Source organism: Cnephaeus nilssonii (assembly GCF_951640355.1).
Source record: "Cnephaeus nilssonii genome assembly, chromosome: 10".
Taxonomy (NCBI): Eukaryota; Metazoa; Chordata; class Mammalia; order Chiroptera; family Vespertilionidae; genus Cnephaeus; species Cnephaeus nilssonii.
In genome coordinates, this window is record NC_137081.1 from 10,144,983 (window position 1) to 10,171,096 (window position 26,114).

The window sequence follows — 26,114 nt, forward strand, 5'->3', positions numbered from 1 at the left end:
GAAAGTTTTTCAATAACTTTTCTACGCGAGAGAGAGAGAGAGAGAGAGAAATGAAACTTATGCTGAATAAACCGAGACTTGCCTGCCATCTTGTCCCACCCCATGAACATTAATCCAACTTGCCTGTCCAACCGAAAGGCGTTCACGGTGAGCTTGTTGAATGAATGAATCAGTCAGTCAGTTAGTGAGTCAGTCACCGGTCTCTCTCTGGCCTTTCCTCCATATACAGTTGGTGAGTCTTTAGTCTTTTTTTAATGTTTATTTTTTTTAAATATGTTTTTATTGATTTCAGAGAAAGGAAGGGAGAGGGAGAGAGAGAGAGAAACATCAGTGATGAGAGACAATCATTGATCGGCTGCCTCCAGCACGCCCCACCCTGGGGATCGAGCCTGCAACCTAGGCATGTGTCCTGATGGGAATTGAACCGTGGCCTCTTGGTTCATAGGTCGACACTCAACCACTGAGCCACACAGCCTGGGCTTTTATTTTTTATTTAGGGGACGGGGGACTTTTAGTCTTAATGGTGCTTGGATGGTGCCCTGGAAGGGGAAGTAGGACCTTAAACCCACATCTCCCTACAAGGTCCATAGAACAGATGTAGCTTTCTAAGAGTCTATTAATAGGAAAAGTTTGTTGTTTTGTCTTGTTTTGAGAAGCAGTTTACTGGAAAAAAATTTATTTCTTGCAAAGGATTTGCTCCAACCACACCAAACTCTTTGCAGCTCCGTTTGTTCAAATCCACCTTGATCACTATCCTCTCCCTACCTGTCCAATCTCAGCTCCAACTATACTCAGGCCTACCCTGGCGATCGAGCCCTAGACATTCAGTTTTTCTTCTCTTATCTCCCAGCCTTTGCCCAAATTCCCCCAAATAGAATATAATTTAAGTTCCAGGGGAAGGCTTATCTTTTCTGGGACATTTTCCTTCATAAATCCATCCCATCGCATAGAACTGCCTGGATGTAGCCTCACATCATTCCTCTCTTTTAATCCCACTTTTGTGATTATTGTATTTATCCTCATCTGTTTTCTGTTTAGCTCCCAAATGTATGAGCCCTAGAGAACCTCTTGTTTTTATCATATGTTCAAGACATGCTTGTTGATCGACTGAATACCCCAGGTGCCACAAAGGAAAGTTCTTTGGGGATCATAGTTTGTTGTTTCATGGTTGTTGTTTTTTAATTTAAAAAAAAAATTCAGTAAAAGGAATGAATATGATGTCTTGTCTTTCTGAGACTTTGAGACTTTGTCAACATCTATTTGGAAATAAATTCTTAGGCAATTAGGTCATGATATCTTGCTTTCAGACAGAATAGAGAGATGAATATAAACCTTCAGAAAAAGAAGAAAAAATGTGAAGACTGGAGATGGAATTTGACCCTCTTGGTCATGTTGGAGCATTGCAACACTCAGAAAATTTCAGAGACTTAAAAAAAAAAGTTAACTTGGAAGGATACAAGTTAAAACATTGGATATGACCTCTAAAATGCTTATTCTTGATTCAAATATACTTGAATCTATTCTCCTAATTGCAGCAGCAGCAATATAATTTTTCTTTCAAAAGTTCTTTTGTTCAGAAGTTTTTTACTGCAGGAAGTTCAAGGATAGCTATGTTAATGATTTAGGACTTCAGGTCCCATGTAAATTTAAATTCCTGATCTCTTTCAGAATTTCCAATTAACACTTGTTCTTGTCCTAAATGGATTTTCACCTCCAAAACATGTCCTGTTTTCAGTAATTTAATTAGCATCCTTGTCTCTTGCAACTCTTGTTGGTGTGGTGGTTTTAAAATACAGGGGGTGGGCAAAAGTAGCTGTGAGTACACTAAACAGTCTATTCTCTGTATTATTATGTATTCATTAGTTATTGTGCTATTTGTTATTATTCTTTTTTTTATTGATTTTTTACAGAGAGGAAGGGAGAGAGATAGAGAGTCAGAAACATCGATGAGAGAGAAACATCGACCAGCTGCCTCCTGCACACCCCCTACTGGGGATGTACCCGCAACCAAGGTACATGCCCTTGACCGGAATCGAACCTGGGACCTTTCAGTCCGCAGGCTGACGCTCTATCCACTGAGCCAAACCGGTTTCGGCTTTGTTATTATTCTTAACCTACTTTTGCCCATCCCCGTGTGTCTACAAATCCTCTGACACTTGTTCCTTTAAAAGGGAGAGCCTAGCTCAGCTGATGTGGCTCAAGGGCTGAGGGTCAATCTGTAAACCAAGAGGTCACAGTTCAATTCCCAGTCAGGACACATGCCCGGAGTGGGGAGTGCAGGAGGCAGCCAATCAATGATTCTCTCTCATCATTGATGTTTCTCTCTCTCCCCCTCTCCCTTCCTCTCTGAAATCAATAAACATACATTTTTTAATAAAGCGAGAGAGCTAAAATTCTCCCCCTCTTGAGAGTGGGCTGGACATAGTGGCCACTCCGGGTAAACATAGAACATCGCAGCTGTGATCGTGTGTGACTGCTCAGACTGCGTCATAAAAGGCGCTTCCGATTCCAAAATGGCGGCGGAGTAAGTGGAAGCTACGTTGACACGCTCACAGAACCAAACTGGAATTATAACTGAAATACAGAAAAACCATCCTGAATAATCAGCTGAGGTCTAGCTGGGGAGAACCCTGATACCTGAGGACGAGAAGCAGAGACCGCATAGAGACTGGTAGGAGGGGCGGAGGCGCGAAAGGCCTGGCCGGGCCCCCACAGGCAGCAACTAAAGTCCCGGAGAGAGATATCTCAGCTGTGGGGGGCTGCCACTGGGAACTCTGGGGTCTAATCCCCAAGCTGGGCTCCCCAGCAGAGAGTACCAGAACTGAGACAGGTGCCCACATAACATGTGGCTGTGCAAAGCAGGGGGTTGCTATCTGCCAGGGAGAGACAGCGCGCACCCTCTTAAGGGGCCAACACATAAAATTTCATGTGCAGCCACTCAGCTTGGGCTCAGGCATAGGAAGGGCAGAGTGGCCTGGAGCTGTGTGAGCAGAAGCCAGGGTTGGGGGGTCTGGGGTTAGAGCTCAGAAGGCAGACACCCCAGTTTCCTGTGCTGAGTCTTCCCTCACGCAGTCAGTGGAGGACGTCTTTTTCCTGCAGATCTTGACCATTGAGGCAGCTTCTGCCTTGGGGGAAGCAATTGCCCCACCCTGTTGGAAAACTTCTTGCCCCACCCTGTGGGAGAACATATTCAGCAATGATACATCTGATAAAGGGTTAATATCCAAAATATATAAGGAGCCCTAGCTGGTTTGGGTCAGTGGATAGAGAGTCAGCTTGCTGACTGAAGGGTCCCAGGTTCCATTCTGGTCAAGGGCACATGCCCAGGTTTCGGGCTCAATCCCCAGTAGGGGGCATGCAGGAGGCATCCAATCAATGATTCTCTCTCATCATTATGTTTCTATATCTCTCTCTCTCCCTTCCTCTCTGAAAAAAATATATATATTACAACTTAGCAAGTGGAAGACAAACAATCTAGTTTAAAAATGGGCAAAGGACTTAAATAGACACTTCTCCAAAGTGGACATAAAGATGGCTAAGAGACATATGAAAAAAATCTCAAAGTCACTGATCATCCGAGAGATGCATATTAAAAGGGCAAAGTGGTATCACCTCAAACCCTTCAGAATGGCTACCATTAACAAATCAACAAATGACAAGTGCTAGTGAGGATGTGGAGAAAAGGAAACCCTAGCACATTGCTGGTGGGAATGCAGACTGGTGCAGACATTATGGAAAACAGTATGAAGTCTCCTCAAAATGGAACTGCTATTTGACCCAATGATCCCACTTCTAGGAATATATCCTATGAAACCTAAAACACCAAATCTGAAAGAATGTGTACACTCCTATTTTCATAACAGCACAAATTACAATAGCTAAGATCTGAAAACAGCCCAAGTGTCCATCAGTAGATGAGTGGATAAAAAAGCTGTGGTACATTTACACCATGGAATACTATGCAGCAATAAAAAAGAAGGATCTCTCACCCTTTGAGACAGCATGGAAGGACCTGGAGAGTATTATGCTAAGTGAAATAAACCAGTCAGAGAAAGACAAATATCCCATGATCTCACTCCTATGTGGAATCTTATGAACGAAATAAACAAACAAAATAGATCCAGAGACATAGAAGCATGCAACAGACGATCAAATCTCATAGGGAAGGCGGGGGAGGGTGGGTGGGAGGAAAGAGATCAACCAAAGAACTTGTATGCATATATGCATAACCCATGGACATCGACAATAGGGTAGTGAAGGCCTGGGGTGGGGGACAGGGATGGGCTAGAAGGGGTCAATGAGGGGGGAAAGGGGACATGTGTAATACTTTCAAGAATAAAGGTTTTAAAATATATAAAAAATAAAGGCACTTCCTCCTTGCTTTCCCTTTTGGAGTACTCGTTCTGGGGAAAGCCAACCACCATGTCTGTCATGAGGCGGTGAAAGGGAGAGGTCCACGCGGCAACAGCCAGAATGAGCTCTGCAGGCTTGTGCGTGAGGGGATGCTCCCGCACCAGAGACCTCCAGATGACTGCATCCCGAGCTGACCGCGGGACTGCGGCCTCCTGGGAGACTTTATCCCAGAATCACACACCTCATCCACTCCCAGATTTCCAGGAACTGTGTGAGATATAATAAAAGTTTGCTGTTTTAAATCACTAGATTTAGGTAATGTGTTTTCAGTAATAGATAATACACGTGGTGTCATTTCCTGGTGGTCTGCAGTTTGGTAAACAAAAAGATAAAGGATCCGAGAATATCCCAGCTGGTCTCAAAACACTGATAATTTGGGGGCAAACATATGCTCACTGGTTGACTTCCTCTTTGTTCTCCCCATTTGTCATGTGTGGTAATGTTGGTGGTGGGGACCCATGGGTAAAAGGATCCTTCGGTGTTGGTGGGACAGTTGACAAAGTATGATTCTCCTGGGGTAGCTTTTCTCTTAGCAGCGACTGCCTTGGTGAAGATGCTTGACATTTAAAGGACAAGTCCTTTAGATGAGGCAGCATGAGGGAGAGGAACGAACTCTAGACTAAAATTTCAAAGTCTTGACTCTACCACCATGGTTCCTGTGATCATGGGCAAACCATTTCACTGCTTTGAAACTCAGCTGCCCTCAAGGACCCCACCGTCCGTCTGAGGACAGATTCTCAAGCAACTAACGACCACGAGGCGGAATAAGATGAGTGCTGTAATAGACGCCTAAATAACACAAGTTGGGGGTGTTCAAGGAAGGAGCGGTTCATTCTAAATCTAGGGGACGATGACGGGTTTTTCCAGAGAATCTCCATTTGCACTGACTTTTGAGAAAGAGTCGAAGTGGATAGAGAGAAGATGGAAAGGCATAACCAGCGGAGGGAACAGCATGAACAAAGACAAAGAGTAGGAAAGCAGGGTATTCATTCGTATGGGATGATGTGGGAGAAGGACGATGTGCGGAATGGACTGTGGAGGGGCTTCATGGTGGGGTCGGAGCTGAAAGACAGGCCAGGGCCAGACCAAGCAAGGCCTCCGATGCAATGATAGAGCTGCAATGCTGCTTCTCAGGCAACAAGGAATCACAGATGTTTGAGGAGGGATGTCCTACAAGCCAGCGTGTGTGCCAGCATGCAGAACAGGCAAGAGAAAAGGTTGCGAGCTTGGGCTACTGCAGAATCATCCAGACAATAGCGGATGAGGACCATGGACAGACACAGAAGGAAGGTCCCCAGGCCACCCACAGGATGTGGGACCTCCACCAGCACCCTGCGTCGGAGCAGCAGTGACATGCCTGTTTGTAGAGCATCTTGACAAAATCGGCTACAATCCTCATCTCTTATTTTCTGCTCAAATCACCTTTTTTTCTGTTTTCACTTTCAGTTGAGAGGATTAGTTTGGGGAGAGGGTGTGTGTGTGTGTATGTCGTGTATTTTAATTAAGATAAAGCAGCAATTAAGTCCCTGGAGCCTGAGTTATTCCCATGGGGCACAACCCTCTCCTAAGTGGTACTCGGCTCTGGCCACCTCCCTCATTTTAAGTCAAACTCCCACCAGCACATAAAAAACAAATCCCAGTGTCACGTGCCTCTAAGCCTGTCAGCAATGCCATGTGGCTGTTTTCTGGCTTGTGTGCTCTCGGGGAAGAGGCTGGGCTTCCTAGCAGAACACTGTGGTGAGGAATGAGTTCTAAGGAAAACCCTGATAGCACATTTCTCGGGAGCTGTGAGTGAGGCAAAGGGCAAGGCGGGAGCAGTGATGGAAAGTGTTTGTATAACCCGCCTGTCCCCTCTCACCCCGACACACATTGAGGTTTCTCTTTCATGATTGTTTTAGCCTCTTTTCCCCTCCCAACCACCGAGCACTCAATTCTTGGAGGGAAAATTAACATTCATTATGCAATTTATCTCTCTCCTTTTAATCCAGAGTGTCTGTCTCCAAGGTCCCTTCCTCAATAATTAATGTTTGTTCTCATTTCCCATTCTCCAGAGCCTCTATTCTGGAACTGGAGGGTCAACAATTAACACTAATTATGGCTTTTCCCTCTCTCCGGTGTTGGTTCTCAGAATCCCAAGCCGCCGCACTGAGCCTAAGTGTGTGTGCGCGTGTGACTCTGTGTGTGTGTGTGTGTGTGTGTGTGCACGCGCACCAAGGTGGGAAAGCAACAAAGAGCAGCTTTTCCAAGCCCCACCTCACTGTGGCAAGCCAATAACCCAGACATTCATTTCTGGCAACCTCTCCAGTATGGTTATCACCAGTAATGAGACAACGAAGCATAAATACATACGTACATGTGTTTGAAAACTCGTTTTAGTAGGTGTTAGATGGATGATCTAGAAATATTTTGCAGTTTGAATTTTCTATGATTTCCTGGACCTTTTTCTCCCTATTGCTATCTCCTTAATGTCTCACCTCTCCCTCTCTCTCTCTCTTTCACACACACACACACACACACACACACACACACACACAATTTCCTATTAAAAACCATTCTTTCATTTCCCATCCACTCATCTGATCCCTTTGCTATCTATCCCCCCCCCCGCGACACACACACACACACACACACACACACACACACACACACACTTAACTGTCCTTCTCTGGTCTGACATCCCAATCCTCCAGGGCCATTGATATGGCATTGTTTTAATTAATTTTCATGTGATCGACAAGGACAGCTAGGAGAATAATTCTCACCCATGATGACTCTAAGAGATCACACACACAAAAATTCATCAGGCCTGTGCAACGGCCTGTCTCTTTGGCTGTAATCAGATGGGCTAGAATCCCTCACGTCTCCCCCGGCCCAACCCTTGTATTCACACTACAGCTGGAGGCTGGGCGCCTCACATGCGCCTGCGTCTGTCATCCCACCATTTCTGTGTGCACAGGGCTCTGCGGCACAGCTGCTGTGCAAACCTGGGCACCTCCACGGAGCCTCTGTCAAGCGGTAACTGTTTCATGCTCTTGCTCTGTCAAGAGTTCCCCTCTCAGAAATTGGGCATCATGGTCCCTGCAGGGTTTCTCCCTTAAAGATCCTAAATTAAAATAGTACTTTCTTCCATGCTTTTAAGCCCTAAGTCCACCTTCTCTCCATGACAGCATCTAGGAATTTTCAAAGCCATCCCATTCATTACGAGGCTTAAGCATCAAGGATTCCACTTTGTGGTTTCCCCTGTCTTGGGGTAAGGAAAATAGCTTTTTTCAAGACTTTTTCACACTCTTTAGGTAAAACTCTTATTGCTTTTCAGCGTACTGGTATGAATCTGTCAGTTCACATTTCAGCCATGAAAATGAGGGGTCTAGTATTCAACATCTCCTGTAAGTTTAGATTTTCCTCGAAAAGTCACCTGTACTTCTCGTCTGTGTCATTTGACTCACGTACATATTATTGCATACCTAGACCTCCAGAAGTACATAATTTCTCCCCCAATAGAGCAATAAGTGGGAAAGAGGGTTTGCTTCCTGAGTTACTCAGGGGCAGCCCTGTGTATGCTGGTCTGAGTGTAAATATTGGGGGAGAAGAGAAGTCGGGTTGAACCAGGGCTTGTGCTTAGCTGGCCCAGGAAGGAGAATTTTCAGGGATGTCCTGAGGGTTCTGCAGGTCATATGCTGCACAATTCACATTATAACGAGATGCTATTTATTGGCTCCTAGAATTGTGCACAGCTCAGCTTGCACAACCACAAACTGGGAAACTGTCTGAGAGAAAGACTCTCGGGCTTGTATGTTAAATGGAGGACTGAGCCCTGGCTGGTTGGCTCAGTGGATAGAGCATTGGCCTGCAGACTGAAGGGTCCAAGGTTCCATTCCGGTCAGGGGCACATGCCTGGGTTGCAAGCTCGATCCCCAGTGCGGGGAGGAGGCGTGCAAGAGGCAGCCGATCAATGATTCTTAATCATCATTGATGTTTCTATCTCTCTCTCCCTGTCCCTTCCTCTCTGAAATCAATTGTTTTAAAAAATGGAGGACAGAGGCCAGTTCTGCCTCTTCCAGGCTTCCTTTCCTATTTTGTTTCCCCCATAGAGGACTAAGCAAAAACTAGGAGTATAGGTTCACTTTGTAGCTCAACCTCCACCCACAGCCATTGCTGCTTCTGCTGCAGACCAGCGGGAAAGGATGATTATGTAGAGACTTTCTCTCCTAAAAATAGTTTTTGATTAATAGCAAAGTGTGTGTGGTCTTCCTTACTGCTTATTTTGGGACGAGCAGCAATGAATCCTGAGTGAGGGACCTGTTGAAGGAACAGGAAGCCAGGCCATAGATGGAGGGCCGGAGCCAGAGCTGAGTGAAGGGAACTGTTTTTGCCAGAGGCTGCAAAACTAGAAGAAAAAAAAGGCACAGTCATATGCTTGCCAATCTCAAAATCCGCCAGCAGAGAAATGCTCGGATGCCTGGTATTCTGTATTACCCTTCCTGCCCTTCTCCTTGGGTGGAGAGGCGGACCATGGTGGGAGGAGTTTCCCTGTCAGTTCTGCTCATTCTCTCTCATTGGTTGGAAATGCAGCTCTTAAATACTAGAAGCCTTCAGTAAAGGAGGGACAGGAGGAGGAGAAGGAGGGAGATCATGATGATAACTACCATTGTTGTCTATCTTGGATATGCCAATCATTGCACTGAGTGCTTTACACTCATTATTTCACTTCATCCTCACAGCCATGATGTAAGACAAATTCTATTATCTTTATCTTTCATCTAGGACCATGTAGCTCAGAGAGGTTAAGTGACTTGCCCAAGGTCACACAGCTAAGTGGTGAAGCTGCGATTTGAGCCTTAAGAACCTGCATTTTTTTTTTTTTTTTACCACTCCTCAGGGTTAGTGGTGATGTCAGTCTACATAGGCATGTTTCCATCTGACAATATGTGAGACGTTAGGAAGTTCCTGACTTAAAAATGACCCGTACAAACAAATGGCTTCTGTTGTTCTTTTCTCCCGCCAATTCCCCTTTTGTGGATAACACTGAAAATGATTTGCAACTTTGAAAGATATGGGAGAAGGAGAGAAGCTGAAAAAAAAGAAGAAATTGTTCGGGAGACCCAAACTCTTGAGACAGATTTTCCAGCAAGATAGGGCCTGTTTACAGGGTAGCTCTCCAGACCAAAAATATTCTTCCTAATATGACCAAAATGTTATAACTTCACTTCTACTGTTCTACTATTTAGATCTCACTAGTAATAGACTTATTTTGGATTCAGAAGTATTCTCTTTAAGTACTGATACTGAGAAGCTAATAGTCATTTACACTTTAGTAAAATTTTATTTATTTGCAACCTAGATGAGAACAGCTCTGCCGAGGGACTACAACTTCTGATAGGGGTGGAAACAGAGGAGGGTAATTTTAGGGTAAGTAGGGTTTTAAGGGTTGAAACATGCCAGACTGCTACAGAGCCCGAGGGCTTGGATTAATAGAGAATATTAGCTACACAGGGAAGGAGGCAGAAGAAGGAGAAAAGTACAGAAAGGGAAATGGTAGAATGCCAACGACAAACTATTTCAGAATTGCCCCATTACAAGCTCTATGTCCAGGGAAAGGAAAGAACCCTTACTCCTTCTCTTCCCTATTCCTAGTCACTGAAAGACCTTAATTAGGCTCATTCAAATCTTGTTCTCATTTCCAGTTGTTTGAAAATACTGTTCCCTCCGCCTGAAGCACAATTTCTCATCTCCTCCTAACACCCAACATATTTTTAAATTGTGGTAATATAGACATAACATAAAATTTGCCAACTTAACCATTTTTTTAAGGGTAAAGTAGTGGTAAGTACATTCACACTGTTGTGCAACCAATCTCTAGAACTCTTTTCATCCTGCAAAACTGAAACCGTATACCCATGAAATAACTCCCCATTCTCCCCCATCCCCCAGCCCCCGGCAACCACCGTTCTACTTTCTGCTATCCCCCAACTTTTACCCCTTTCCCTGGTTAACTCTTACTAAATCATTCAGTTCCCAATTTCGTTCTCAAGTCAACCTCCCCCTCCCCACCCCGGACAGTTTTTCTGTGCCTCCCACCCAATCCTCTCCACCGACTGGGTGACGGGCCTCTTCCACCCGCTCTCCCTGCACCCCGTAGGCATGTAGCCCATCCAGCATCTCTCTTACAGAATGGCCTACTTACTAGGCTTTCCTCTCCATTAGACTGCAAGCTTTTTAAGGACAGGGACCCACGAGTACCACGGGGACCTGGCAGAATGCTGCTGGCACACACAAACTATAGGTGTTTGGTGTGCATTTGAATAATAAAAGAGTTCAGCTATAATACGGGTTAAACTGGTTTTGGGGGTTTTTTGGGTTTTAAGAATGATCTGGGACACTCACCACCAAGCAGAACATAGTCTTTGCAGGAAAATGCATCCCAGTAGGACTGCCCTTAGAAGCACAGAGTACCTCTTTCAGGGCTTAGAATGTAGGAAACGTATTTGTCCCCTTGATTTGCTCAACGACCTTAAAGAAAAACTCTTATGTCTCTTTGTGTTTAACATCCCCCATTTGTTTTTAGGAAAATGGATATAACACTACTCTGAAAATACTCAATATCCCCTGGAATTGAGTTCAAAGGAGCAATTTAAAAACATCTATTCACTGGAATCACCTATAGAGTTTTCACAACTTTTTGTTTTCTTGTTGGGTCATTTTGTTTTAATAAACAGTTTCAGGTAAAAAAAGATAGGATTCTAAAAAATCATATAGATGGTGGACATTTGGTTATTTGTGGACTTGAAGTTCAGTTTCAAGTAATTGCAAATGACTTCAGAAGTGAGGGACACATGCAATGTGTCACTTTGCAGAAGCAAGAATTCAAATCCTAGACATCATGAGGGTGGGAGACAGGAGACCATCACTAAGCTAGTGAGTGTACCCACCCAACCGCCCAGCACCCACATCTCAGTGTTGTGGTCTATATTCATTGTAACATCTGCAATAGCTCTTGTGAAGTTATTTTTTTTTAAAGAACACTGATTTATATTTTTTTTATCATTTTTCTTTTTTACATATATTTTTATTGATTTCAGAGAGAGGGAGAGAGAGATAGAAACATCAATGATGAGAGAGAATCATTGATCAGCTGCCTCCTGCATGCCTCCTATTGGGGATTGAGCCTGCAACTGAGGTATGTGCCCTTGACCAGAATCAAACCTGTGATCCTTCAGTCCACAGGCCGACGCTCTATCCACTGAGCAAAACCGGCTAAGGCTATTGTTTTTTCTTAGTGGCCCTTTAAAGAAGGCCAATTGCTGGGGCTGGTGATGGAAGTAAGAGAAAGTGAAGTGGGTTTAACAATTTGATGAGTCTCTGACCAAAAAAAAAAAAGTGTTTTATAAATTACTCTAATCCTTTGTTTATAGACTCATTTATTTATAGATTCATCAAGAGTCTAAAGAGTTCCCCTTCTTTTTTCATTTCTACTTTAGTTTTATTGGGAATATGATATACAAGGGGTAGTCACAAAGCTAAGGATTCCTGAAATTCTCAGAATGCGTCGCTCCCAAAGTAGTCAAGATCTGCGGTTCACTTAATGTATGAGATGCACGTGGAATCAGGGCCTTGCTCAAGCAGTGAAGTAGTACTTGGCACAACACATGGAAGGCTGATATGTGTGTATGTGTATCACTTATATTTCTCAACCTGTAAAAAGGTTTGGCATATTAATTTTTGTTCTGTCAAGTGATCAAAAAATTAGACTTTTCATTAATAATCTATAAATACTGTTTTCTATTTTATCACCCTTCAGATGTTTATCTTCTCATCAAAGAACAAAAAAGACATAGAGAAGCATGAGGCTTTTCCTCAGTATTGTTTTCCTCCTGGTTTCTCTCTTGCTTCTTTCATACATCTCCCCGTGGCCTAAGCATTTTCACTTGCTATTGTCTTAGTTCTCTACAGTTTGTCATTTGAAAATTAATGAAGACACCAGTATCAGAACATGCCCAATAGAAAGAATTAGTGAGTCTGTTTTACAGAGCACATAAAGATTGCTTATTCATTCATTCAATAAATACTAATTGACCACCTACTAAGGCCAAATACGGTGCTAGGCACAAGAATACAGTTGAGAGACAAAGTCCATGCCTTCAAGTAGTGGAGTGTGTTTAGAGCTATGAATGAGCACAGGCTGCCTCCACCTGGAGGTTGAGAAGTGTTTTGGAAGGAGAGGACACTTAGGCTGAGTTTCTAAGGATATCTGTAGGGAGTGGCCAAGTGGAGAAGAGGAAAGGAGGCTCCCGGGAAAGAGGCCATATGAAGGTTAGAAAAAATGGCAGCATGGGAGAAGTGAGAGCAGCTTGTAATGCCTGGGCCCCAGGACACACATAGGGGAGGAAGTGGTGAGAAACTCAGCTGGAGGGGTAAGCAAGAACTAAATTATAAAGGGCCATAGCCAGCAACTAAGGAATTTATCCCAAAGGCTTTGAGATCCTGTTTGCACAGGAATTGAATTAACCAGATTTTTATTTCAGAGGAATGATTCTCCCAGCTATGTAAAGAAGGGATTGAAGGGGGAAAGACTAGAGGCTGGGAGACCAGATGTCTATACTTGTTTGAGAGCAAGTGAGCAAGAATAATATTCTCTGCACTATTAAGGCCACCAAGTGGCCGAAACCGGTTTGGCTCAGTGGATAGAGCGTCGGCCTGCGGACTGAAGGGTCCCAGGTTTGATTCCGGTCAAGGGCATGTGCCTTGGTTGTGGGCACATCTCCAGTAGGGGGTGTGCAGGAGGCAGCTGATCGATGTTTCTAACTCTCTATCTCTTTCCCTTCCTCTCTGTAAAAAATCAATAAAATATATTTTAAAAAAAAAAAAGGCCACCATGTGAATTAAATGGATTAGCCACTTTGTATGTAGCTCTACCTTCAATCTCTTTTTTTAATTCCCTTCTTTCATACATTCTTCCACCAGAGGTATCCTTATTAATTTATGATATATCTTGATTGGAGGGTTTCTCATGTAGCTGATTTTTTTTTTGCTATTGCTACACAAGTCAAATTTAAATTCCATCATCTAGCTTGCGTTCCATTTGGGGCTTGGTAAACTGCCATGTACCACTGGACCTCTCCATAAAAAATAATTTATGAACTTTTGAGAGAAGTTGGTGTTCCCAAAGCTAAAGCCAGACCCTTGAGACTGAGCTAGCCTTGGTCTACGAAGACATAAGTAAGTAAAGGAACTGTTATTCCAAATTGGAAGAAAAATATTACTCTTGCATTTATTGCATTTCCATATTTAAATTCAGAATGACTCATATCTTCTAGATCCGTCTAGTTGACTCCTTTAATAGAGCTCCCTGGGGGATGTCTTTAGCCTGGAGACTTTCTCAGGTCTTGAGCAACTATTTGATATGCCCGTCTCACCCTCCTCATCATCCAGGAAGATTTAAAGAGAAAATGGGTAGCATTAGCAAGGTCTTAAATCTTATCCCAAGAATTTGATCATGACAATACCAAAAGGCCATCTTGGGTCTCAGTCTCCTACATTAAACAAGCAGACTTGAGATTTATTATAACACAATAAGCACCCTATAGGTCAGAGACATCTTGAGTCATATCATATGAAATAAGTATTTTTAGATAGCAGTCTTAAGGAAAGGTCAGCTGGGCTATATAAAGGGACCAGAATTACCCTTCCTTTTATGGTTTAGTTTATACTGGGAAGAATTTCTTTCTAATAATCTGGAATTTGCCTTTGCATCGTCCATTTTGGACCAAAATAAAAACCATGAAGGTACAAAGGCTGACTTTGAGGCCTCCTCCTATTGGCTTCTGCCAGATGTCCATGTGCAAAGCTCTGAGAAGGTCCAAGTTGCTCCCTGAGATCCGTTGGGCAATGAATAGATCCCTCCCCAATGATGAACCACTGCCAGTGTGGGGGAAGTTCCATGACAGCAGGCTCATGATCAAAGGCTCCTCATGCCTCAGAAGGGTATGTGTGGGGAAAGGCCCTACACAGCTTTAAAGAGGCTCCTGCCAGCACCTCCCAAAGCTACTGCCCCTGTGACCAGAGAACGGTGGGCCACTTTGGAGCCTACGGGTCTGGAGTTGTCTCCCAAGCCCTGACACGCATCTGTGGAGGAGCCAGGTGGCCCACTGTGCCTGATAAGGTGACTCTCTGCAGTTCGGTTTCCACTCCGATGCCAGATGGGGCCCGCCAGAGTAAATATGACTGTCTTTCATTTTTAACGAAAACAGTTGAACAACAACTTGGCAATTCAACATCGTCAGCGTAGGTTTAGATAGAAGGAAAAGTTAAGGCATCTTCTTCCAGACTAGAATCAGATGCTCTTCCCTGCTATTCGAGTCTTGAGTGTTTGGTGAAGGATCCCATGACTTGGAGAAGGCGGAGGAGGCTGGGGAGGAGACCCCATCTCGTGAGGGTCATCTCTGAACTGCCCGGCTATCTGGTGGGAAGGCTATCTCCTTGCTAAAAGCCTGTGGTTAGATTAATGTGCGCATTTGAAGATCTGCTCAGGCCCGATGCGGGGCAGCCAGGGGAGGGAACGTGTTTTCTGTTTATCTCTTTGGTGGCAGAAATGTTGATCCCAGAAAGACCCCGCGCTCCCAGTGTCCGGCCGGCCTGGAGGCTGTGCCCCCGTATCTGTGATTGCACACATCGCCTCCGCAATGATGAAAAAGAGCCGGGTCCGTGTGCACAGCCAGTCGTCTGCACTGGTCAATGAGTTCGTTTCTTCGGCTTGATAGCAGGGGTGGCTCTTCCCACATGGTCCAGAGAGAAAGTTTTACCACCCCCACTGCTCTATCTCCCAGGAATGCAGTTTGAGTCGCGTCTCCTCCTCGACAGCTCAGACCTCAGTAAATTATCAGGGTCTTGACCCACGAGATGGAGAAGTCGTAAGCGATTTTTCAGCCCCCTATCTAAAAGTGTGTTTACATTTCTTGAACTCTGGCTGACTGGTTCCTTCCCCGGGTGTTGCAAGAACGTTCCTTATGCGTTAGAATTTGTAAGTTTCATTTCTGAGAGACCCGTGGTTCCCTTCAAGCCACAGTGAAATGAACCTCATCGCAGCCCAATTCTGCTGGGGTGGATCTGTCCAGAGGCCAAGCAGCTGGGATGTGGCAAGCTCAAGTGAGGCTAACCGGAGGCAGCGTGATGCGGAGGGGAAAGTACAAGATGCTAAATCAGGAGATCCGGTCTGGGGCTATTTCAAGGGGTGGCCCTCAGCCAATCCCAGGAAACCACTCTCCGGGCCTCAGTTTCCCCAGCTGTTTTCAATTTGTAAACGTTTGAAATCTGAACAGAAGCCACTTTCAAAGGAGGCAGAGGAGGACAGCTGAGAAACAACAGAAAAGGGAAGGTCAGCCCACCAGGCGTGGCTGCAGGCTTCAGGTCAGGGAGACAAAGCAGCAGAGTCACATGTGGCCACAGGCTCTTAAACGAGCTACTTGGGAGCAGCAAGCACGGAAAGAACGTTTCGCCGGACACTCGTCCCACACGAGAGGCTAAACTCCTTTGACAGAGGAGCCGTGCGCCTGGCTAAATTCGTTCCTCAAATAAACATCCCTTTATAAACATTAAATTTACTTTCTAAGAGGAAGGAAGAAAAATAAAATAAACCCTATCCCTCTGCAGCTTGGGGGTTTAAATCAGGCAATCTTGGGCTCAAAGCCTCATTAGTGCCCAGCCAGTGGTTGACCTATGAACCAGGAGGTCCTGGTTCAATACTCCATCGGGATGCTCGCCTGGGTTGCGGGCCCGATCCCCAATAGGGGGCGTGCAGGAGGCAGCCGATCAACGATTCTCTCTCATCACTGATGTTTCTATCTCTCTCTCCCTCTCCCTTCCTCTCTGAAATCAATAAAAACGTATTTTTTAAAAACACCTCACTAGTTATACAACCTTGAGTCGGTGACTTTACCTTCCGAGCCTCAGTTTCCACACCTGTAGGGAGCAGAGATAGCACAACCGGGGAGGAGAGGCGTGTGGATTACACGCCAACACCATGTCTGTGTCTGTGGGGCACTTGCTCCTTGGGGGGGGCCCCACTTTGGCATCACGCCCCCTCCTCTCCTGTTACCCCTCCACACTGTGAGGGAAAGGGGACGTCTCTGAACTCTTGATCTGGAAGGCTGCAGAAGCATTTTCCTGCTTCTGTGAAGTGCTATCATACAAAATTTATATTCGGCAGCATCAGCAGATTTTTCCCATCAATATTTCCTTTTTAATTTCAGCTTTATCTGAGTCTTAGTAGCACAAAGGATTTATTTTTTTTCTTTCAAAGATCAACCAAAACAAGAAAATAGAAATTTGAATATGTCTTAACGCTATATGTAACATGGTGTTTAGACTGCCTATGGAGGTTATGGGTATTGTTGAGTAAATATGAATGCCATCTGTGTATGTATGTGTGTTTATAATCTTACACATATGAACTAGGTGTGCATGTATATGGCATGTATAAAAATTCATGAGACCTACATCTGACAACTTTGATTCTTTTCTAATTTCTACCACAGCAAACACTGAATCTGGAACCGATCTTCACATGGTCCTTAATGAAACCTCACCTTTGACCCAAAAGCCAGAGAAGCAGGTACAGTATTGATTTTATTTATTTATTTATTTACTTACTTATTTATTTATGATACATTGTTGTTGTTTTCAGAGAGGCAGGGAGAGGGAGAGAGAGAAACATCAATCATGAGAGAATCATTGATTGGCTGCCTCCTGCATGCCCCCTACTGGGGATCGAGCCCACAACCTGGGCATGTACCCTTGACTGGAATTGAACCCTGAACCCTTCAGTCCGTAGGCCAATGCTCTAACCATTGAGATACCGGCTAGGGCTACAGAATTGATTTTAAATGAGCAGGAGATGGGGAGTCAGAATGTTTGGGTTCTTGTCCTGGCTTGCTGTGTGTCCCTAAATGAGATTCTTCACCTCTCTGGACCTCATTTGCCTCATCAATAAAATGAGACAAATGAACTATAAAATCACAGAGGTTCCTTAACTCATAGACTTGGAATGTTTTGTCTGGCTCTTCACGTTCATGAATAAGCTGAATGGGCTTTTCCCTCATTTCTGCAACACCAAACAGGGAACAAAGAACAAAGAAAGGTACCATCCATTGAGGCTGGAGGCACTAAGACTTTGTGGCAATGGGCCCATTTTTCCACTCCAATTCTCATTCCTTATGTGGAGGGGGAAAATAGAGCTATCAAGAAAAAGAATACATGGAAACCTTAAAGAAAGGAGAAAAAGGCTGCATCCAGATGGGTTAAGAATATCTATCAGTGATTCCAAGGCATATGTTCACAAATATTTGCAATTTTGTTCCTTCATTTGAAGCTTTGAGGCTGGAACTGTCTTCCAACTCTCTCTGGAGAGACAACTCAGGGGAATTCCTGCTGCTGCTCAGGGTTCCCAGACCCGACGCAGGAGCAGCCCAGCTCCCTCCTCTCAGGTCCGTCCCTGGTGTGACAGCCCGGGAAGCAAGGAGCTTGATCTCTCTTCTCTCTTATCTCCCACTTCCTGCCCCAGCCCGACTTTCGCCTCTCCCCTCACACTCATTAAAAAACAATCTTAAATATACATTTTAATAGATTTTTTTAAAGTCTGATAAAAGTCGTTTTTGTTTTCATCTGTGCGAATAGCTGGCTCTGTGGAAGGACCTGAACTTTCCCTGTTAGACACCCAGGCCTGGGTCAGGCCTCCACTGAGCCATCCCTTCCCACCACTGATGAACCACAACCAACGTTTGCTTTTTTTTTTTTTTTTTTTTTACATTCCCACTTTGAAGACACACTTTATTCGGGATCGAGAAGCTTTTTTTTCTTTTAAGAGAGTCTGTAACTATGGAAAAGATAATATGCTATATATTTTCTTAAAATCTATTTTTATTGATTTCAGAGCAGAAGGGAGAGGGGGAGAGAGATAGAAACATCAGTGATGAGAGAGAATCATTGATCGGCTGCCTCCTGCATGCTCCCTACTGGAGATCGAGCCCACAACCCGGGCTTGTGCCCTTGACCGGAATCAAACCTGGGACCCTTCAGTCCGCAGGCCGATGCTCTATCCACTGAGCCAAACTGGCTAAGGCTATATGCTCTATTTTGGTAATTCCACAACTCCAAAGGCCCTGCAAATACCTCACATACCCTGAACACACTCCAGATTCACCCAGCCCTGTGGCTGTGTTTCAGGAGAACTAACATCACCTGCCATGAAAGAGGGGCTCAGTCGTGTCAAATTAAGTCCTAGACGGCATTGTTAACCTTGCAGTCAGAGAAACACCAGGCCGAGGGTCTGACACTCTAACCCTGGGGTCGCCCGTGAGGCTGAGGCAAAACCAGCTGCTCTGAGAACTTCACGGGCCTCCTTCGTGAAAAGAGGGGGGTCGTTCCCCCCAGAGCCAGTTGCCTTCTTTCCTCTAGCAGCAGCCCCCCAAAAGGAAAACCACTTAAGGAAAAGTCTAGGGAGCCCCACCAGCCCTCAAACACAGAGAAGATGGAGGTGGAGTGGGGGTGGTATCCTCCCTGCCCCCCCCTGACTTCTTGAGGCTAATGGCCCTTTATTAGATTAATCACTGACTTCGATTTTAACTACTTCCTCAGCCTACTCCATGTAAACGACTAATTTCGAGTTACTATAAAGCATCTGGAAAGGATTTAGAAACAAATTTCTGCCCAGCAGATTTCAGTTACGTACCTTGATGGGTTCCGCTCACTGTCGCCTTCGACGCTGAAGCAGGCTAGGCTATCACACAGAATTGATCTTTATCAGCATCAGCAGTTTCTGCTCTTCCTTCCTCTCCTCGAATTCCCCACTGACTCATCCTCCCCCTCCTTCACGGGGGTCTTCCCATATTAGGAGTTCAGTCACATAAAATGCTTTTTACATTTTTATCGCGGTGCTGGCTGCAAGGGGAGAAAAAACCCCAAAGGTGGGATATTTTGGCATCCCCACACTTTAGGGAGAAGTCACAGACCCAGAACTGGGAAATAACTCCTGAGGGGTGGGTAAGAGAGAAAACCAGCGGGAGCTTGGCAGACATGACTGGGTTCATGGATGTACCCGGTTCCGGAGGCTGCCTCCGGATGCCCCCTACTGGCTGGATTTATTTTATTTTTTAATATATTTTTATTGATTTCAGAGAGGAAGGGAGAGGGAGAAAGAGGTAGAAACATCAAGGATGAGAGAGAATCATTGATCAGCACGCCCCACACTGGGGATGAGCCCGAAACCCTGGCATGTGCCCTGACCTGGAAAGGAACCGTGACCTCCTGGTTCATAGGTCAATGCTCAACCACCAAGCCACGCCGGCCGGGCGGTACTGCCTGGATTTAAATGCCTCTGCTGTGCGTTCCCTAAGCAGGGTCTGCACTGGGAAGGGGGCAGGAAGATTTGGGGCTCCTGCCTCCAATACACAGGATGGCAAATCGTGGGCCTAGCTCCGGAGACACCCCTCCACACCTGGCGCCGGACCAGGGCCTCGGAGATGCATCCATAAATAGAAATGAGAGGAGCAACTGACATCAACCACTCCCTAGGAGTTGGAGGAGGGGGGTTGAGGGGGGGTTGAGTCGGGGGGCGGAGGGGGCAGAAAACTACAAGGGGAAATGTGGAGATGAAAAGAGCGATGAAAAAAGGAAAAGGAGACAAGCAGACGTGTTTCAACTCCAAGCTCTCACTTTCCTCTTTCAAATGAACGGCCTCCCCACTGCGAACAGAATCAAGTATTTATAAGGCATTTTTTGCATATTAATAATAGCTGCAGATGGAGCCTTGCCAGTTCTGAGGTCCTAAAGGTATGGTGCCCTTTTTTAATGCGGGTCCTTCAAGCTCCTCACGGAATGTGATCGTCTCCTTCACATGTGTTCCCCTTCCTGCCTTGTGGCACCTCCTAAGGCCTTTCATTTGATTAAGAGAAATTCGGTGCCTGGGATACGGTCAGAGACCAGTGCGGTTCCTACCTGGTGGCGGACATCAATCGCCAGCGACGGTCCCCCTTCCCCAGGGCCTCTCTGTGCAGAGGCTGCAGCGTGGGTGAGGTGACCAGCCCCTAACAAGAGTATTAAAATTGTAAATGAAAATTCTAGGAGGAAACATTAGCATATCTATGCTGGGGGACAGGGGTAGGATGAAAGTAAAACTTTTTAAGTTTAAAAATAATTGCATTCACTAAAACAGCATTATTATCTATACTCAGTAGAGATCATGTTCAATTTTAAAAGGAAAACATTGAGAACCCAGAAAAATAAGCAAGAGGCAAACAATAAAACAGTGATAGAAAGCAAGTATGGAAAAATATTCCTCCTGAGTGGCACTTTAAATGCAAATTGAGGCAAACTGGAGATCAATGCTCTATTTGAGATGTGTGTGTCCTCTCGCTTTTTTAAAAGGCAACACCCAGTACTGCCAAGGTTTGGGTAAAACCTGCATCCTTCTGGTGGGGTGTAATTTGTTTCAATCCATGTGTAAAGCAAAATGGCAATATGACTTGTGAAAACCTGAAAAAATATTTATAGCCATTGATTCGGTGTTTCTGACTTCTGGGAATTTATCCTAAGGGAATAATTCAGCAGAAAAAAAGTGAGCGAAGATGTCTATTGCAGCATTATCTGTAATAGAGAAAAATGGGAAACAGCCTACTAATAGGCCAACCTCGGAGAGTTAACTGTGACATACCCCTCTTAGTGAGGGGTTTAACTCAGGCATTAATAAACGATGCTTGTTCCAACTAGAAATTGTGATTTAATACTAATGGTATGATACAGGGTTTCTTAACCTCAACACCACTGGCATGTGGGCCAGACAGTCTTTGCTGCTTTCCTGTACATTGTAGGTTATTGAGCAGCATCCCTTGCCTCTGCTCACTAAATGCCAGTAACACACTCCCAGTTGTGACCATCAAACGATGTCTCCAGACCTCGCCACATGTCCCCTGGAGGGCAAATCACAGCCAGTTGAGAACTACCAATTTGATTTTAAAAATGGAAGTCAAAGTGATATCAACCATGACTGCTGCAATATGTTTTTAAAAATGTATGTATAGCCCGGAGAGCGTGGCTCAGTGGTTGAGCATAAACCCATGAACCAGGAGGTCGCTATTTGATTCTCGGTCAGGGCATATGCCTGGGTTGCCGGCTTGATCCTCGGTAGGGGGTGTGCAGGAGGCAGCCAATCAATGATGCCCTGTCATCATTGATGTTTCTCTCTCTCTCTCTCTCTCTCTCTCTCTCTCTCTCTCTCTCTCTCTCTCTTCCTCTCTGAAATCAATAAAAATATATATTTTTTAAATGAATCTATAAGGAAAAGACTTGCATATAACGCATCCAAAAAAATGCAGTCATGCTAATTTGAAATTAGGGATGTATTGGGTTGAGGTTTTTTTTTTTAGTCTGTCTTCCTGTTTTTCATTTTTTCAAAATTCTCCCTGTAAGAAGAAAAAAATAGATCATGAGGACACCTGGTTTTAAGTCTGGCTTAACATGACCGAGGGGTCACAGAAAACAAGTGTACAGAAAGCTGAACAAGGGTCAACACCATAGCGCCATTATTTAACTTCTGTTAGTTAAAATTATTTAACATTCATTAGGTTTTATTAGATTGTTGGATAGGGCTATCAGAATTCTCCTTTTAAGGATCTCAATCCCTTTCAGCATTTTATGCCTCTGATCCTAGGCCATGGGGACAATGAACTTGCCTCTTTTTCTGAAAAGTTTGCATCTCAAAGTATGAAACTCCCTTGTCCGTCCAGATCTCTCTATGTAATCCTGGGGCGGGAGGGGCCCTGAGCCCACTGGTTTATAGAGCTGTCAGGTCAGAGAGGTTGTCAGTCAAGAGTATCAAAGAACAAGCCCAAACCCTAGTTAGCTTACCCAAGACTCGCTGCATCTCTTTGTTTAAAATAAGAAAGAAACCTCACCAGATTTCAGAGTCCGGTTTCTCTCCGTTAGAGAGAGCAAACATCCTTTCTCACAGGCTTTATCTTGGGTTTGGTTTGGTTGCTTTGTGGGGATTAGAACGTCGGTAGTGTCCTAAAAATCCTGTTACACTGGACTCGTGTCCCTTCCCCCCACTTCACAAAGCCACTTCTATTTCCACCCAGATTATCTCTTGACCTCCGGTTTCATGCGTTTACAACAGTAGAAATTCATATTTGATCTTATGTGGTCTAAACTTACCTCTTTTGGCTTTCAAAGAGCAGCCTGTAATTCTAGTGCACTGGGATTTAGGTTGAATAAACCTATGTTTACCCCATCTGTTTCCTCGGTGGTTTCACAGATGGTGTTCATATCGCCTTTCAGCCTTCCTCTTTCAGGACAAAGAAAGCAGAACACACACACACACACACACACACACACACACACACACACACACCTGTAGACACACTAAGTTTTTGTACAAAGGTACAAAGATAGCCTTTTCAGTGTCCTTCTGATACCCTGCCTTCTGTTGAACGTTTTGACTGATATCTAAAAGAACAGGCTATACTCTCTGTAAAGACAGACTTCCTTTCTAAATTGCCTACTCATCTTTGTATCCCATGTGTTTAGCGTTTAGCACAGTTCCTGGCACATGGTAGCTATGGGGTGGGATAGATAAATCTTTTGTTGACCATAAGGTCCATGTCCCGGGTAGAAAAAGCCCCTAATCTTCTAAATTGGATTTGGAGATGGTGCTTGTTTTATTTCCAGTGATAATGATTTGGAAGTTCAGATGACATTTCTCTAACAATCCCACAAGCTCCAGATGCTTCCTTCTGTTGGCCGCCACAATTTGGTATTTCACCCTCTGGAAAAGCTTTGGGTTGCGTGCAGATTGAGGCTGATAGGTAAGATTGGGCTGATCTGTAGGAGAATTAACTGTCTGCGTTTCCCCGTCTAGAGAAGTATGCTGTATTTCCCACCCTGTGTTCCTCATTTCTAAAGGCCTGGTACAGCATTCCCCCAAGATCCATGCTCTTTCCCCCTTCCTCGCTCCCTGGTTTCCTAAATAGCTTTCATTTTAAAACTTTGCAAAGGTTTTTTGAAGATCTAAGCAAACTTCATCTTTTGGTTCAACCACAGGATTACTTTGTCAACCCAAAAACCTCATTGACAATTTAAGGATAATTTACAGAGAGGAATTTGTTTCTAATGACAAAAATCAAGGCTTTCATTTGTTGAGTTTTTACTTAGACTATTATTTATTCCAGTAAGTCTTTGTTTATGGATTTGCTGGCTGCTGGTTCCAACCAGACACATAATATGTGCCTAGTTATTTCTTTTTCTTTTTTCTTTTGTATTTTTATTACGGAAAATTTGAAGCATATGCAAAAGTAGAGAGACTAGTGTCATGAATCTCCATGTACCTGTCATAAGCTTCAACAGTTGCCTCCCCATTGTCTGGAGAGGATACTTTTAAGTGGTCATAACAGCCAGTGTGTTTGAGGTTAACTATGTGAAGGGTTTAGCATTGTCTCCCTTAACCTTTACAGCATCCCTATGAGGTAGATACAGTTATTACCCCCATTTTTGCAGATGAGAAGACATGTCACAACAGACAGGACCCAATTCAGCATGTGGCCTGTGCTAACCAAGAGGCCTACTGGTTTGGGAACCCCATCAAGCTGCACTGAGATCCCAGCTTCTTCTGTACTGTCCCTCGGGTGGCAGGCGGGTTATTTAATGCTCTGAGGCCCAATTTCCTCATCTGTAAAGGATAATATTTCCTTCATGGGGTCATGACGAGGATTAGATGAAACAACATATGGAGCAGGATTAGCACAATGCTTGTCACTAAGCAATCCCAATAAATTACAATAGTAACTATTACTCTATCCCCCGCCCTCTGCCTTGAAAGCCATTCTAAAACAGAGCTTGGAGCCTGTGTACCATCGAAGGATTCGGAGATGGAAAGAGAGAAGCTTGAAAGGCAGGACTCTGAGCCAATCCACCAACTGTTTCCCCCAAGCCCCACTCCCAACCCCTCCAGGATCCTCCATGCTGTCTGGAATTTTGTTTCACTGCTTCCAGTTCTGCCTCTTCGAGACTCCTCTGGGTTTCTCATATCTCACTGTAAACCTTCTTTTAATCATTTTCTGCTCTGCACCTAAGGGCCAGGGGCGGAGGGGGGGCAGGGAATTTGGGAGCTGGAAGCACTGCATCCAGCAGGGCCCCAGCCCCCACAGCACGGGCTGCTGAGAAAAAGTTAGAGGCCAGAGGCCAGCGGCGGGAGGGCGGGGGGGGGGAGGGGGGGGGAAGGCAGGAAAGAGAGGGAAAGGACATCTTTCTTCCTTTCCTCACAGCCTCCTCAGTCCCAGCATTACCGGGGCTAGTTCAACATCTTGTCCAGTAAATTATGGCTTAGATAAGCTTTTATGGGCCAGTGTGGGAATACAAATACCACGGGTAACATTTCTTTTGCTAGTGAAAATCAACTGATTCTAAATGACCTTTTTCAGAGTGGAAGTTGAGATTCCCTATCTCTCGGTTGTCAGATTGGAAAAGTCACGCCAGAGCCAACATAACAAGGAAGGCCCACAAATTGGGGTTAAAGTAAAGTTGGGGCTTAGAAGGAGCTAGGGACTTGCTCCGGTATCCCACCCTGTACCCACCACCTCCCACTCCCCACCTCCCACCTCCCAGGCTAAACGAGGGTGCGTCATTCTCCAAACCAGGCCAAGTCCCAGCCTGAATGCAGCCACACGCCCCCTCACAGCAAAAGCTCCTTTCTACCTCCCCTGGGGCAGGAGAGATCACTCTTTTGGCTTAAAACTTTTCTCCTCCAGCTCCTGCTAAACCAGATAAACAATGATTCTGTTGTGTCAACAAAGCACTTAATTAAACTGAGAACAATATCAATTAGAATTCGAAGATAAGACTTCTTTCCAGATAGTGGAAGCCCTGGGATTAAAGTGTCCTGGGTTTCATGATTCAAAAACTCCCTGAGGAGAACAGTGAGGTAGGGAAACTGAGGCACGGAAAGCTGACCAACTTGGCAAAAGTTACCCAGTGAGTCCCTCACAAAAGCTGAGACTGGAGGCTGCAGCCTTTCTCTCCCTAGCCTAATGTTTGCTAGCTATTCTGCTAACGTGCTAAACACTCAGGACGTAAATCTCCTTCCTTAGACTCAAGGCGTACGAAAGTGGATGGAGACCAACATTGGTGACAGGGAGGAACAAGAAAGCTCTTCTCTGGCTTCCAAGCAAACTGTATCTCCTGGAGTTGTCCTAACGCTGTCCCTCAGCCCATTTCACCAGCACCAAATTGCCCTGAGAAGATGAGAAGTAGGCCAGGATGGCAGGTGGCTAAGAGGAGCATGAGGAGCCCGGGGGGCTGGCACAGGAACCACTGAGCAGACTTGTGCCGAGTGAAGCCACACTGTGGTTTGGAGTCCCTTTTGCTCCTCATAAAGAAGCCATGCAGAGGCCAAGGAAACCTAGAGATGAGGTCTCAGAGTAGGACCTGGGCGTGGCCAGGGTGGCCGGCCTTGCACAAGCGAGGTGCCCTCCAAGTGGATAGAATATAAGAAGCCACTGGTCCACTCAGATCCCTCCAGGCAGCCCAGTCGTAGGACCCCCCAAAGTGTTCCATGCCCCCTCAGCCCCAGCTGTGACCCCATCCCTACTGCCCACTGACAGGCCCACAGGGACGCTTGCACAGCTCCTGGCACGAGCGGCCCTTTCCAGGATTTGGTCCCC

General features: G+C 45.1%; 1 protein-coding gene across 1 annotated transcript in view; it reads left to right on the forward strand.

The window, feature by feature from the left end:
* Window positions 1-26,114, forward strand: part of KIAA2012 — a gene marked incomplete at its 5' end in the record, with an annotated part of 95,840 nt that overhangs the window by 29,455 nt on the left and 40,271 nt on the right. Inside the window, 1 exon segment of the mRNA XM_079783093.1 lies at window positions 16,944-17,020. Coding sequence (XP_079639219.1) covers window positions 16,944-17,020 — 77 coding nt within the window.